This window comes from Erinaceus europaeus, chromosome 10 (assembly GCF_950295315.1).
Source record: "Erinaceus europaeus chromosome 10, mEriEur2.1, whole genome shotgun sequence".
Taxonomy (NCBI): Eukaryota; Metazoa; Chordata; class Mammalia; order Eulipotyphla; family Erinaceidae; genus Erinaceus; species Erinaceus europaeus.
The window spans coordinates 26,099,025-26,114,253 of record NC_080171.1 but is presented as its reverse complement, the minus strand read 5'-3'; the positions used below and the strand labels follow the sequence as shown (position 1 = coordinate 26,114,253).

Below are 15,229 nucleotides of genomic sequence, written 5' to 3'. Positions count from 1 at the left end.
GGCACAGCCAAGACAGCAGCAGTAATGCAAATCTGGGTGGCTGTCTGTGGAAGCCAGCTGTCCTGTAGTTACTGCTGTGATTCCTCCCCCAAAAAAGTGGGCCTGAGGGTACCATCCAGAAGATGCCAGAGCCAGAGCACCCCATATTCAGGGTCTCTGTCCTGGACTTCAGAGGCTGACCCCATGTGCATCTGGGTCAGGCAGAGGAAGGCTGAGAAGGCTTCATTTCACACTGGAATCCAAGCTTATGGCTGTGACACCCAGCTTTTCTAGAACTTTTTCCACTCTCAGAGCCTTTCTCTGTGTAGCTGGCAGAAGGCCTTTTTTATCCTGCCTCTGTGTGCACAAGGTCTGCAGCTCAGGGTATATCTGCAGGAAAACCTTCCAGGATTTCAGACTCTGAAGGGTGGAGCTCTGGCCTGAATTGGATCACGACAATCCAAGGGCTGCAATACCTCCTCCACTGGGGAAAAAAGAATCGTCAACCAGGATTTCTTCCAGAGAGGAGTTTCTGTCCAGCTCTGGCAATTCCTAGATGCTCAGTAAATATGTGAAGGCTTATTTTTGTTGGAGTAAAACAACAAACAAAAAACACTTCTTAGGGACAGAGTTCTCAGTCCTTAGACAAGTGGATCTAAAGAATAAGGAGGTGGTTATCTTTCTTGAGCATGACTGTTCTGGGGTTGCTCCTGGTTGGCAGGGCTGTCCATGGCAGAAAGTTCTGGAATGGGTACTCAGGACAGGAAGGGGTCACTGCTGGAACCAGATGTCATATCTGGGCCAAGCTTTAGCTCCTGGGACTTGGAAAAGTTGGGGAGTGACAGTCAAACATCTTCTGTCTCTAGGGGAGTCTTATGAAATTCCTGTGTCTAGTCTTGCCTCAAAATAAATCCACGGGTCTAGGGAAGAGTCTTGTGGAATTTCTGTGTCTAGTCTTGCCTCGAAATAAATCAAGGGGTGTATAATACATAAGTGCCTGTGACTGTGCTCTATTTGGGGAAGGAGGGATTCTGAGCTTCCTGGGTTAATTTTGGTTATTTCCGACAAGAGGCACTCAACATGCAGAGGGTCATCAGGAAGATGCTGTGTGCCCCGACCCCTGCTGCTTCCTGCTTCTCTGGGCAGGGCTTCCCAGAGCACCTTATTCACTGACAAGCTTGAGCCCAGCATATTACTTCCAGGCATTTGTGGGACCAGCCTCGCACTCACCTCTTCTCTAACTCACAGGGGGAGATTGGCCCACCTGGACCCAGAGGAGAAGATGGTCCTGAGGGCCCAAAGGGTCGTGGAGGTCCGAATGGTGACCCTGGTCCTCTCGGGCCCCCTGGAGAGAAGGTAGGACACAGGTGGCTGGGCCACCTACTGGGAAAGGCTCCTCTTGGTGGCCTCAGGCTTGTAGGCTGGTGGCTCGGTCAAGCTAAGCCCCCAGGTTAGGGGGTGCTCTCTGGCAGGCACCCCATACCCCCTCAACTGGTGAGTTTGACAGATTGTCCTTTCCTTCCCCATGTTTGGTCTTTATGAGCACTTTAATAGATTCCCTCCCCCCAAATAATAAATCCTTCCATCAGCAGCTCACAGAGACTGGGGGTCCCATCAACCATGTGCATAATGGGACTCCCTTTTGTCCTGTTCCTGCTGTGGAGCAGCTCTTGATTACACCCAACCTTTCCAGCTGCAGGCTCAGGAACAAGTTCTTGGAACAACTCAAACCTCCCACCCCGTCTTGTCCTAAGACCAGAATGCTTTTGCAGTTGGGTGACATGGCACGGCACTGAGTGTGTTTTCCCAGTGTTTGCCCTAAGGGTCCTAGCTTTCAGCAGTGATATGGGGTCTGGGAGGTGGGGGACCTTTTCTGTGAAATCAGAGTGAGGATCAATGGAGGGAGGGAGTCCATCCTCTGACTGAGCTAAGGAAGTTCTCCTGGGAGGACAGGCCTGTCCACCAAGGTCAAGACCTCCAGCTCTGGAGCCCACCTCCCTGCCCTGCCTCATCCTGTCTTGGGGCCACCCATGATGGCAGCTCCTTTCCTTCCACAGGGCAAACTTGGCGTGCCAGGACTTCCGGGCTACCCTGGACGACAAGGGCCAAAGGTAATTCACATCTGTGTTCAGCTTCCAGGCAACTACCTGGGACACACAGCCTGCCCCCTACTCACTGTCCCTTGGTGTAGCTACAGAGACACATAGATGTCACTGGTCTGACCAAGTTGGAGGGAGATGCCTGGGCATCATGTTGTATGTTTCAGAGAAGGGTGGGGATAAGAACGTTGTAGGTGTGGACAGTACCCCAGTGTTCTCACTCCTGGGCCCCTGGGGGTGGGCCTCTGTCTAGAGGCTCCTCACAACCAGGACTCAGGACCCTTCCCCTGCTAGCTCCAATTCCCCTGGGAGAGTTGAAGGTTATTTTATCCTCACTGAGCATAAACGAAAGGCCATGCACTTCTTGTCTGAAATCATGTTCTGCTCTTCAGTGAGACAGCTCCTGGAAGCTTTGAGTATTTTTTTTTTTGGTCCAAATCTCACCTATTATTATTCACAAGTCTCCCTGTGAAAAGACTGCTTGTACTGGAGATACCATCAACAGACAAAGTAAAGTTGGGCTCTCTCAGCCAGCTCCACTTCCACTTCTGTCACCACAGAAAAGGGCCTACTTTTTAGACCAGCCTACTGGCAGGCAGTTCTGCAAAGAGGAGGCCTTGTTCACAGTCATGCCTTCAGTGGTGCTCTTGCCAGCTCCAAGGAACACTCTCCTGGGGTAGGAGAGGTCAGGACAAGAGTTGTTTGAGGCAGATGGGGGAACATAGTTCAAATTCATAATTTTTTTCCAGAGCATTGCTTGACTCTGGCTTATGGTGGTGCTGGGGATTGAACTTGAGACTTTGGAGCCCCAGGCATGATAGTCTGTTCACATAACCATTATCCTGTCTTACCCCCTGGCAATTCATCTTGTTTTTAAAGATTTATGTGTGTGTGTGTGTGTGTGTGTGTGTGTGTGAGAGAGAGAGAGAGAGAGAGAGAGAGAGAGAGAAGACACTAACGCTAGAGCACTGTTCAGCTGCGGCTTATTGTGAAGCCAGGATTGAACCTGGGACCTCTGGAGCCTTAAGCATGCTGATGCTATGCTATGACCTGTTGGGCTATCTCCCTGGCCGTCAGGGAGCCTTTCTGGAAGGTGAGGGCAGAGCTGGGAAGCCACATATGTGGATGGGAAGGTACTGGTAGTGGCCAGCTCTCACACAGCACAGGGCCTACTCCCAAGCCTGTACTGATGTTGGCAATGGGGTCTCTGGGGGGAGGTCTTCTGCTTGGGGAGGCCATGCTCAGCCCCCTGAGAAGTACAAGGTTAGATCAACAGAAAGCTCTTTGTGGCCTGAGCATTGGATGAGGACAAGGGCTCCACAGTGAACACAGGCAGACTTCCTGTAGGCAACAGCCACCTTCTAGCCAGATGAAGTATGGAGACACTGATGCAGGGGCTTTCATTCACATAACAGATGTTCGGACAGTTGCCAGACCAGAGTCCTTGAGCTCATCTGTTGTCTTTGCGCACTTTGTGGATTTCTAGAATTAAACTGTTATGAGATGCCACCGTTTGATGCATAAATTTGCATGCATTTCTGACTTTGCAAAGTGCCACACTTTATTTAGAGGTGTTCTGGGGAGATAACAAGGTGCAGTAAACAAGATGTCATACGTGGGAGGTTCATACATCATCTCCAGTTAATCTCAGTAGTTGGCGTTCTCTTCCCTTCCACCAGTGTTTTGCAGACGTGGGCTTGTTGAAAGCAGGTGTAGGGAACAGAGAGGAGAGGGAGGCATGGTTTAGACTTAATTCTGGCTCTTAGAGTTGGGAGCTATGTGATACTCGATGTATTTGTTGAGTGGGTGTATGGGTGGGTGGGTAGATGCATGGGATGAAGTGAGGAGGGTGCACGGGTAGAAGGGTGAATGAATGGGTGTCTGTGTGGGTGAATAGCTGGCTGGATACAGTGGGATAGATAATTGAATGGATGGATGGTCCAGTTGAATGAGTGGGTAGTCAGATGGATGTATAGCTGAAGGTAGGTGTTTGGATGAACAAATAGATGGTAGGTGGGTGAATGAGTATATGGATGGATGGATGGATAGATGAAGGGATGGGTACATAGATAAATATATGGAGGTAAGTAGTTGGGTGGATGGGTAGGTGCTTGAAAGGATATACGTTTGAAGGTGGCTATTTGATGGATGAATGAATGGATGAGTGAGTTGTGGATGGGTGGATAGGTAGAGTGGAGTGGGTTGATGGGTGGGGAATGGGGTGATGAGTGGGGCTCATGCCAGAGGCTGTGATCTTTCTCCAGCTACATAGCTGGTTCTTCTGGCCCAGTTCTCATGCTTCCTCCTTAATGAACTCCTTTTCAGGGTTCTATTGGATTTCCTGGATTCCCCGGTGCCAACGGAGAGAAAGGTGGCAGGGTAAGAAGGACTCCTGGCCTCTGCTCTGTTCTGCTGCTTGGCATTACATGGCCATGTCACTTTCCAATCTATGACCTGTTTATTTCTCATCCTCTTTGCTGCCAAAACTGCTTTCCAGAACGGCTGACCTTCTGCTTGCAGCCGTTAGCTCTAAGTGCTGGTGAGTCTTCCTGCGCTGGGGTGGGCGGTGAGGAGAGAGAAGGGTGGCAGGCAAGGGGGAAGGTGCCAGGCAGACACAACCCCACAGCACTGTCAGGCCACTGATGAAATCAGATCCTGGCCTTTCTACCCAAGTGACTGTCCCTCCAAGCCAAGTTTAAAGGGAAGGGGAGGGGACCAGGCAGTGTCACACCTGATTGAGCACACATATTACCATATGTAAACATCCGGGTTCAAGCCCCTGGTCCCCACCTGCAACGGGGAAGTTTCATGAGCGGTGAAGCAGGTCTGCAGGTATCTCTCTGTCTCTCTCCCTCTTTATCTCCCTCTCCCCTCTCAATTTCTCTCTCCTATCAAAATAAAATAGAAAGTTGAAAGTAAAAAAAAAAAATAAAAGGAAGGGGAAAGAGTTTCTCTCACTTCCTGTGTTTGCCCACGGTTGTTGGGCATTTGTTTATTTCTTTTCTTTCTTCTTCTTTCCTTTCCTTTCCTTTCCTTTCCTTTCCTTTCCTTTCCTTTCCTTTCCTTTCCTTCCCTTCCCTTCCCTTCCCTTCCCCTTCCCCTTCCCCTTCCCCTTCCCCTTCCCCTTCCCCTTCCCCTTCCCCTTCCCCTTCCCCTTCCCCTTCCCCTTCCCCTTCCCCTTCCCCTTCCCCTTCCCCTTCCCCTTCCCCTTCCCCTTCCCCTTCCCCTTCCCTTTCCCTTTCCCTTTTCTTTTCTTTTCTGCCAGAGCCTCCTGCAGATCTAGGTCCACCGCCCCTTCCCCACTGGGGCCACTTTTTTCAGGGAGACACACCACAGCAGCCAAGCTTTCCCAAGTTCCACAGTGCCACCTTATGGCGTGGAGATTTGAACCTGGGCCATATACATGACAAACTGCACACCTGCTAGTGAGTTCTTGCTGGCCCTCAACCACAGTTGAAAAGCTTCCCTCCCAAGCTGCCATCGTCTCTGGACACCTGCTAGATACCATGTGGTTTGGTCCTTTTTGCTGTCCCTGTGAACAAGCTGACCTCAGGTCCCAGGTGGGGGAGCACTGTTCTCCCTGACTCCCCGGACTTTGGGGGCAAACCTTCCTGCAGGAAACAGCTTGAAAGCTCTTTGGGGAAGCTTTATAACTAGGTGAGAGGATTACCACTCAGCAAAATAAGTGCAAAGTCCTCTTGGGCCTTGAACTTAAGCAGGACTTTTCCATAGGCCTGGGGTGGATGGGATGGAGGGATGGGACTGGGAGCCTCTGTGGGGTTGATGTTCAGGGAAGCATCTACAGGGAAACCTGAGGACTCAGCTCTCCACATGATATAACCACCTCTCACTCCTTTGTGTCCCCATTGGCTCTCCCAGCCCAAACCTCAAGCTGTATCCTCTCAGCGTGGCTCCAAACTTGAGTTCCCATGTGGAAGCCTCTGTGAGCTATTTTGAAAGCCAGGAGAAAGACCTACATCAGCCCACACCTGTGCAAATGGACATCGCTGACAGATTACAACAGTGCAAGTGGGGGATTGTTCTGAGCACAGGGGGCCAATGTCCATGCAGGAAGGTGTCTGTTTATCTACATACATGTTTATGTACACCCGGAGAGCTGTTATGGGTACAGCTGTCATGTCTGTGTCTCTGCTTATTTCTATATCTGGGTGCCTAGCATCCACCTACCTATCTGGTTCTGTCTGTCTACCTGTTTCTAGTCTACCAGTATCTGCCCATCTTCTACATATCTATTTGCCTCTATTCTTTCATAGTCAGCCAGTCAGCCAACCTGTCTGTCTGTCTGTCTACCTATTTACCCATCCTGTCTACTGCTGTATATCATCTGTCTGTCTATCATTATCTGCCCTGGTAATGGCAAAATGTGCTGAAAGATGCATCCATTCCTGAATCATTCTCAGTACCTTCCAGGAGTGGGGGTGTGGAACCAGCCAGAACTGGAGTCTAGGGGACAGTTTCCCCTTGCCTTCTCCAAGAACCCTGCTCCCAGAAGACCAGACTGGAGCTCTGTTTTGTATGCATGTCTTGGCCACAGACCTGACCTCCGGGGCTGAGGCAGATGGTCAAACCTGACTGTGTGGGTGCTCAGGTCTCACTTGATATAAGCCCCCTTTGCTGTATGTTTAGACCCCCAGGGGAACCCCAGAATCACGAAGCACACCAGCCTTCCCATCCCTTTTGGAAATAGAAACCTTTATTCCAGAATCTTTGCCAAGGAAGAAAGGGGTCCCCACTTGCCTGCCCTGTCCTGGAATGCAGGCATATGTCTTTCCTGGGAGAGAGAGCTTTTTGACTCCAAACTCCCTGGAGGCAGCAGTGAGGATTTGGGCAGCTGTGCTCGGTCACAATTGCCAAGGAGTGACTGGGTTAGGCATGGTGTCTCCACTGGCCAAAAGCCTATTGTTTGAAGAAAGCAGATGTTTCATTAATTTTTGTGTGCAAATATTATTTTGAAGCCAAAGGATATTGCCACGTAATTACACCAGTGAAACCAGAGCCTTGCTGCAAAGCAACATAATTACCGCATCATCATAAAACGATTTTATTCAATTAGTTCAAAATGGGAGAAGACAGTGTTGATTCTGGCAGTGAAGGAATGAAAGATGGTGAGAGGAGTTTTTATCAGGTGGCCTTTCATAAAAACAGGACCCCCCTTGGGAGGGGGTGTTGTCATTAGAAAGCAGGAAGAAAGTTCTGGAAAATGGATTTGGAATGAGGGGGCAGTTAGTGGGGCTGTACCTGTGTGCCTTTGTGGTCAGCTGCTCTGACCAGCTCCAGGGAAAACAGAGGAGCGGTGTATTTTTTTCCTGTGGCTTGGAAACAGGCAAGCAGCAGCAACGGGGGTGGTGGTGGGGGAGTGGGAGAGAGAAAAGGCCTCTAAATTCTATTAAAGGAGAAGCAAATGACTCTCGGATAGATGATTTATGTATTATATTGCAAGTTTGCTCTTCAGCAAAGCCTGTTGAAAATTTAATGGCTAATATTCTTAACTGTAGCAAAAGTAAATTATGTATGAAAGGGCTGGCTTTCTTCTCTTTTCTTGCAACAGTGATTCCTTGCTCCCCCCACTGAGAGAGAGAGAGAGAGAGAGAGAGGGAGGGGGTAGGAAAGAGGAGAAGAGGGAGAGGGGGAATAGTGAGAGGAGGGCAGATGCTTTGGGAAGAAAACCAGGCACCTGCCAGGCTGCAGGAGAAAAGTGGATTCCAGCAGGCCTTACGTGTGCGGGCTCCAAAGCAACCCCTGGGACAGAAGGTGGTGGTGCTTTCAGGCTTCTGCTTCTGCACGGTCTCCCCCTCAGCTGGGAGGGACAGTGACCTCCAGTGACTGACCTGACCAGCCCCTTCTCTTCTGCTTCCAGGGCACGCCTGGGAAGGTGGGACCACGCGGGCAGCGAGGCCCAACGGTAACCACCCCTGGGCTCCAGTAACTCATTGCAGGAGGGTGGGGCAGGTGGGGTGGGCATGAGCATGGGGGCCTCCAGGGACCTGGGGGCTGTGAGCTGACTTTGCTTCTCTCCCTCTGTCCAGGGGCCGAGAGGAGAGCGAGGCCCCCGGGGCATCACTGGGAAGCCTGGCCCTAAGGTATGTCCAAAACCAGGCTTCTTTGTGGCCTGAACCAGTATTGAGAGGCAACAACAGAACTTTGGGGGGTGGGGGTGGGGTGGGGAGGGGTTGCTTAAGAAGAAACTGGTTACTTACTTCCAGCTGCCTTGGAGTAACTCAGTTCCAGTGTGCTGGGCTGTGCCTGATGCCCAAGGTCTAAAAGGAGAGAGTAGGGCAGAACCTCAAGTTCCCAGGATACCAGCTTGGGTTTTGGGGGCTGGGATGGTCCTCGTTCGGCCAGATGTTCCAGCCCAGAGGCTGGAGACAGTGCCCAGTAATAAGCTTGGGGCATCGCCTGTCCCCCTGAAATGTACTCACCCCTCACCCATAGCAGCCAGTGGCCTCAGGGATCTGCTGAGCTCAGCTAACCAGTGGTTCCAGAGTGGATGCTGCAGTCTTGTGTTAGTGTGTATCCTGGATGCCTCTCTGAGCTGGAGCCCAGTCTTTGGCCCCCAGCATGACACTGTCCCTGGGAGATGGCCCAACCCCTGTTGACTGTGTGTATACAAAGAAGTTTGAGAACGAGCAAGTGGGGAGCCCAGATCAGTGACTGGGGTGCTCTTCTCTCTGCTGGGGGTCAGGTGGTCTTTGGTGGATGCTGTCTATACAGTGGGGCTGTGTGGTCTCCCCCCTGGCTGTCACCAGAGTCTTTATCCAGCCTGGTGATAAGAGGAACACTAATTTGCCTTCTGGCCTCCTAGGGCAACTCTGGAGGTGATGGCCCGGCTGGCCCCCCTGGGGAGCGGGTAAGTGCCAGAGACCAAAGCCTGCTGTCACAGACTGAGAGCAGCTGCTCTAAATGTCCCCTCTGTGTTTTCCTCCTTTCCCTTGAGGCTGGGTACAGGGACACCAGTGCTGCAGAAGGATTGGAGTTTCCTAAATGTATAGGGGCTTGGGGGGGGGGGGGGCGCGGGGAATGTGCTTTGGAGTGAGGTTGAAGATGGTGGCTCTACTCACTTGGTCCTGGCCTTGGGTTTTGGGGTGGCTGAGACATGGAAGACAGGGTGCTGTGCTCTGTTACTCTGTTTCCTGGCCTTTCTGCTCTGGCCCACTTCTACTCATCAGTCCTAGAGGGTACTGGACTCGCTAGAACAAAGCTGTGAACACACAGTTTACTGGGCAGGTATAATCACACAGCCACCAGCTTGGGGCTGTCAGACTGGGCTGTGGGGGGTCTTCAAACTGGCTATTCTCTGTCACCAGGGACCCAACGGACCCCAAGGACCCACAGGCTTTCCCGGCCCAAAGGGCCCTCCAGTAAGTAGTACATGTTTTGGCACAGCCAGTGGGAGGGAAGGTCCCTTGGGGTCACATCAGCATGAGGGAGGGAGGAAGCGCCTGGTCACCTCCACCTACTGGGCCCTCCTGCATGTCACCCCATCTCTGCCTCTGCTCTCCTGTCAGGGCTCCAGATCTACCTGTTAAAGATAGCGGTTACTGGTTTGGGGGTCACCCCAGCCCAGGTACCCACCAACCATTTATCCCATCAGCAAAGCCTCTCTTTTCAAATGAGGTCACACTCACAAGGCCCGGGGGTGAAGCTGTCATGGGGGGCATGTGGCACAGTATACTGCCAGCTGGTTCAGATTTACTCTGAGACCTTTCTGGGACAGGCTATGTTATAGGACCTGCAGGGAGGGGGCTTCACCTCCAGAGAGACTGGTCCCCATGCCACCTGCTGCTCCCTGGCAGGACCTCAGGGCTTGGCTCCTCTCTGCTGCTAGTTCTTTCTGGGAGAGAATAATGACACAGAAGACCCAAAGTGACAGGCACTAAGCCCTGAAGTTGCATTCTTTTCAGAACCTCACAGACCTTCTGCCTTTGCTTCTTCCTCCAGGGTCCTCCAGGCAAAGATGGGCTCCCAGGACACCCTGGGCAAAGAGGCGAGACGGTGAGTGCTGACCTTCTCTGCTGCTTCCCTCTCAGCTGGGGAGAGAGTGCTCCCTCCTGGGAGGCTCTCTGACTCCCTGATTCTTCCTCAGTTTGGGCTCAGACTTGCCTGGGTGAGCCATGTGCAGAGGCTAGGCAGCCCACAAAGGTGTGTTAGCTGCTTCATTCAATGTTTAACACCTTCCACACTGTCATAGCAAAAACTAAATGCCATAGGCATGTGGAGTCCTGTTGTGGCTGGCATTTTCTCCCCTCCATAATCATTTTGGGGCCTAGGCAGTGGTGTACTTGGTTGAGCGCACGTGTTACCAAGCACAAGGACCTGGGCTCAAGCCCCTCCTACCCCCCACTTCTCACCTGCAGGGAGTAAGCTTCATGGGTGGTGAAGCAGTGCTGCAGGTGTCTCTCTTTCTTCTTATTTCCCCCTACCCTCTCAATTTCTGTCTTTTCTATCAAATAAATGTGAATGTTTTTTATAAAAATAATTCTGAATATACCCTAGCTCAAGCAACATACATTGTAATTGGAAAGCAGTTGAGGATCCCCCTCCCCATTTCTTACCAAGCCCTTTGGTGGTCTCAGGCTGTGAAGCCTCAAGAGAGGGGCATGGCTTTGTTCCCACAGCCCATGTCTGTCCAGTCTGCTGGGTGGGCATGGTGTGAAGGGCTACTCAGTTTCCTTTTCTTTGTTTCCCTTGACCTGGGGCCCTACACATGTACTACTTCACCTCTCCTGGGCCACTTTTTCATTCAGATTCAGAGGCAGGGGAGAGAATAATAGAGACAGTGTGAGGAAGAGTCATCCTAACACAGGAGCTCTCCCTGGTATTATGTTATCTCCCATGTAAAGCCAGGACTTGAAGCTGGGCCATGCACATGGGAAGGAATGCACTCTACCCCATGAGCTATCTCTTAAGCCCTCTACTTCCTTTTCTGTAAGAAGATGGTGGCCAGTTGATGGCGGAATAGACCTCAGTGGGATCAGTTAATAATGATGAATCCACAGCCTTTGCCTGTCAATGCCTGCTTTAGGCTATCTCACCTTGGCTTTAAAATACACTCAAATTTTCAGCTAGAACCTAAAGGCTTTATGGAGAATATGACCATTCCTGGCCCTGGCAGTCTTTTTTAGACCTCATTTTGTGGTGTCTGCTATTAGGGGTGTCCTGGGAAGGATGTGACCTACTCCTGTGACCTTGGGGCTCCCGTGTGACCTTGAGGCCTCAGGCTTTGCACCATTGAAGTTTCTGCTGACCTCACTGTCACCAGACAGCTGGGGAGGCGGAGGTGGGGTGGAGACAGAAGTGGCCCTTTATCTCCGCAGCCTGTGTCCTGGTGGACAAAAACAGAAGCCCTGCTCTCGTGAGCGCGTGAACCTCATATTTAACGTCTGCTTGCTGCCTGGTTCGCACAATCCCTTTGTCTCTCTTTATGGTGAAACCTCTTTTAATTATGCCTTCCCTGTGATCTGCCACGCGGCACACCAGGGAAGATAAATGAGGATGACTCGGCTCTTTTGTTTCTAGAGAAAAATTAAAACATTTCGTCAGAGAGCTTTGCATATTTTTCTCTAATTCCTTTCTGGGGAGACAAGATGGAAGGCCCCTGCCTGTCGTATGCTTTCTTCCCTTTGGAAGAAGCGGGCTGGCTAATTAAGCTGCTGTCTTTGCTAGGAAGATAAGAGATGCTTCCTTTCTTCTTTTTTTAAATCTTTTTTTTTTAAAGAGCTTATTCATTTATTATTGGATAGAGACAGAGACATTGAGAAGGGAGGGGAGATAGAGAGACAGAGAGACACCTGCTGCACTGCTTCACTGCTCCTGAAGCTTCCTTCCACCCCCAGCTCCCCCGCAGGAGGGACCAGAGGCTTGAACACAATGTGTGCACTTGACCAGTTGCATCATTTCCTGGCCCCTGAGAGGTGCTTTCTGGCCATCCCCCAGCCTGCTCTTTCTTTCCTAGAGACTGACTTTCCTCTTTCTTTATCATTTTGCCAAATAGGAGCCAAAGCCCACTTTCTGGCAGGGCCTGGGCATGGAGCCCCCTCAGCTGTCTCGGGAGCTCTCCAGCTGTGGACCTGCTGGAGCTCTTCCTGCTCGCACTGTTGCCTGGCTTGGGCACTTCCGCCCTGACTCCACTGAGCTCGCCCTGTCTATCACCCTTCACTTCCCGCCCTGCAAATGCTGCCCAGGAGGCAGCTCAGCTAGATAAAAGTCATTGCCTTCCACACAGGAGGCCTGGGGTTCAATCCCTGGCACCACATGAGAGCACCCAGGGAATTCTGTGAATGGTGGAGCTGTGCTGTACTCTCACTCTCCCTCTCTCCCACCATTTCATTCTCTAAAAATACTGAGTAGCAACTGGCAATATCTAGGTTCCTTCCTGGCACTGTATAAGAAAGTTTAAAAATGAGGTGTTGGGTGGTGACACACCTGGTTGAAAACACAAGTTGCCACATGCAAGGACCCATGTTCAAGCCCCTAGTCCCCACCTCCAGGGGGGAAACTTCACAGATGGTGAAGCAGAACTGTAGGTGTCTCTCTTTCTGTCTGTCCTACTTCCTCTTCCTCTCTTAACTTACCTCTCTCCAATCCAATAAATCAATAAAGTAATGAAAGTGTTTTAAATGGAAATGGCCACTTTAGCCCATTCGTTCAGCTCACCTGAGTCCTGAACTGGAGCATCCTTCCATAATATTTGAAGATGCTGCTGCAAGCTGACAGCAAGCAGCTCCATGAAATCTCTGTGTCTGCACTTGGCTGTCCCAAAGGCTGAGCTCAAGCCACTGGGCTCATCAGCCCCCCACCCCACACATACACACCTGTCTGTATGTATACCCCCTCCCTTGGGAGCCTAGTCAGAGTCTAGTTTTCCCCATGAAACTGCCTGGTGTGATATCCTGCCTGTCTGATGTCTTGGGAAAGGGATGCTTAGTGGCAGGGTGAAGAGGGCCTGTTCTGGGTGTGTATCTCAGTCCACAGGGGCAGCAGTGGGAGCTGCTAGGGAAGATAGCCTTCCATTACCTTCCGGAAATTAGCATAAAAATGAAGCAAGAGGGGGCTGGGCGGTAGCACAGCAGGTTAAGCACACATGGTGCAAATCACAAGGGCCAGCTTAAAGAGCAAGGCTTCCCTGGACTGAATACCCCACCAATGTGTCCTGGAGCTCCACTTCCCCAGAGACCCACCCTACTAGGGAAAGAGAGAGGCAGACTGGGAGTATGGACCGACCAGTCAACGCCCACGTTCAGCGGGGAAGCAATTACAGAAGCCAGACCTTCTACCTTCTGCAACCCACAATGACCCTGGGTCCATGCTCCCAGAGGGATTAGAGAATGGGAAAGCTATCGGGGGAGGGGGTGGGATATGGAGATTGGGTGGTGGGAATTGTGTGGAATTGTACCCCTCCTACCCTATGGTTTTGTTAATTAATCCTTTCTTAAAGAAAAAAAAAAAAAAGAGCCCCCAGCGGCGGCGTGGGGGGGGTCACTTTGCAAGCAGTAAAGCAGGTCTGCAGATGTCTTTCTCTTCCCTCTATCTTTCTGTCCTCTCTCAAACAACAACAACAGCTATGACAACAATAATAATAACAGCTGCAACAAGCGCAACAAAATGGGAAAAATGGCCTCCAGGAGCAGTGGATTCATAGTGCAGGCAACGAGCCCCAGTGATAACCCTGGAGGCAAAAATAAATAAATAAATAAATAAATAAATAAATAAATAAATAGATTTTTAAAAAATGAAGCAAGAGCAAGGGACCTTTCAGATCCAGTCTAGAACATCTGCCATTGGGGATGGGGCAGGGGACAAGCCTCTTATTTGCTCCTCACTGGGTACATCTCTCCACAGGGTTTCCAAGGCAAGACTGGTCCCCCAGGACCCCCCGGTGTGGTTGGCCCTCAGGTAAGATATAGACCCTTGGGTTTCACTGTGGGGATGAAGGGTGTCCTAGGTCACCTTCAGGCACAGGAAAGAGGACCCTGCCTGGGGTGTTTCTTCCATGGGGATCCTGAAAGTTGTGACTGCTTCAAATAGAACCAGAAGTCGTGTGGTGCTTGTTCTCATCTCAGGATTTACTCTGTGTAAAAACACTTTCAGAGAGGAAGAGGCAGCACTGTAGAGAATTAAGCTAAGCAGACCGTTGGTTGGGCAGTGGCTCTAGACCAGGCGGGCCCAGGAATCTGTGTTGAGCCAGGGCTGGCTACGCCCTGCTCTTATAGCCAGTATCCATAGCAGTTCCTGACTCCAGCCCTTGTCTCTTCTGAGGCCCTGAGGGTCTAACTAACAGCAGATAAATGCCAGGAGAGGCTCAGAGCCAGGATTGGTGGCTTAGAGAACCAAACGAAGTGGCTGTCACCTTGCTTCTGGGAAAACTCACACTTAATGTAGCAGCAAATGAGATATTGACCCTCTGTAGCCACAGCCTGCAGGAAGTGTGGCTTCCCTCTTCACCTTTCCTGGAGCCAGTTGTCCACCCCTCACTGCATGGCTGCACCTGTCCTGGGAAATATCAACACAGCCACCCCCTCATCGAAGAAGGGAGTGATAGGATGAGGAATGCAAGGTGGCACACCTGGTTGAGCACACATGCTACAATGCATAAGGACCTGGGTTCAAGCCCCCCAGTCTCCACCTGCAGTGGGGAAGCTTTGCAAGTGGTGAAGCAGTGCTGCAGGTTTTCTTTTTCCCTACTTTCCTCTCGCTTTCTCTCTGTCTATCCAATAAATAAATAAACTACTATGCTGGGACAGAGCTAGGGTCAGGCCCTAGGCTGTTCAACAACCTCCACCCAAGGTGTTTTGATCATCTCTTTCCTGGACCCCCCCACCAGAGACTTATAGAGGAACCTGGAATCATGTTGGACATGCCATGGACCTCTCCCCCTCCATGGCCATGGCTGTCCTTATATATAGGAAAAGAGGTCACTTCTTTTGCACTCCACTTTGAAATACTTTATTTTTAAAAAAAGTAATTGCTGCTGATCTTCCCTTTAGGGTCCCAATGGAGAAACTGGTTCAATGGGTGAGCGTGGTCACCCAGGCCCCCCAGGGCCCCCTGGTGAACAAGGCCTCCCAGGCCTGGCTGGAAAAGAAGGGACAAAGGTGAGTTATTCAGACCTGACTTTTCTTAAGGAATTATTT

General features: G+C 51.0%; 1 protein-coding gene across 2 annotated transcripts in view; it reads left to right on the top strand.

The window, feature by feature from the left end:
• COL5A1 (collagen type V alpha 1 chain) overlaps positions 1-15,229 on the top strand; it is a 138,908-nt gene that overhangs the window by 90,834 nt on the left and 32,845 nt on the right. For both annotated transcript variants that reach the window (XM_007521425.3, XM_007521424.3), the window contains exons 30-39: positions 1,228-1,335; positions 2,037-2,090; positions 4,404-4,457; positions 7,957-8,001; positions 8,126-8,179; positions 8,902-8,946; positions 9,404-9,457; positions 10,038-10,091; positions 13,938-13,991; positions 15,083-15,190. In XM_007521425.3, the coding sequence (XP_007521487.1) occupies positions 1,228-1,335; positions 2,037-2,090; positions 4,404-4,457; positions 7,957-8,001; positions 8,126-8,179; positions 8,902-8,946; positions 9,404-9,457; positions 10,038-10,091; positions 13,938-13,991; positions 15,083-15,190 (630 nt within the window). The remainder of the gene's footprint in view (positions 1-1,227; positions 1,336-2,036; positions 2,091-4,403; positions 4,458-7,956; positions 8,002-8,125; positions 8,180-8,901; positions 8,947-9,403; positions 9,458-10,037; positions 10,092-13,937; positions 13,992-15,082; positions 15,191-15,229) is intronic.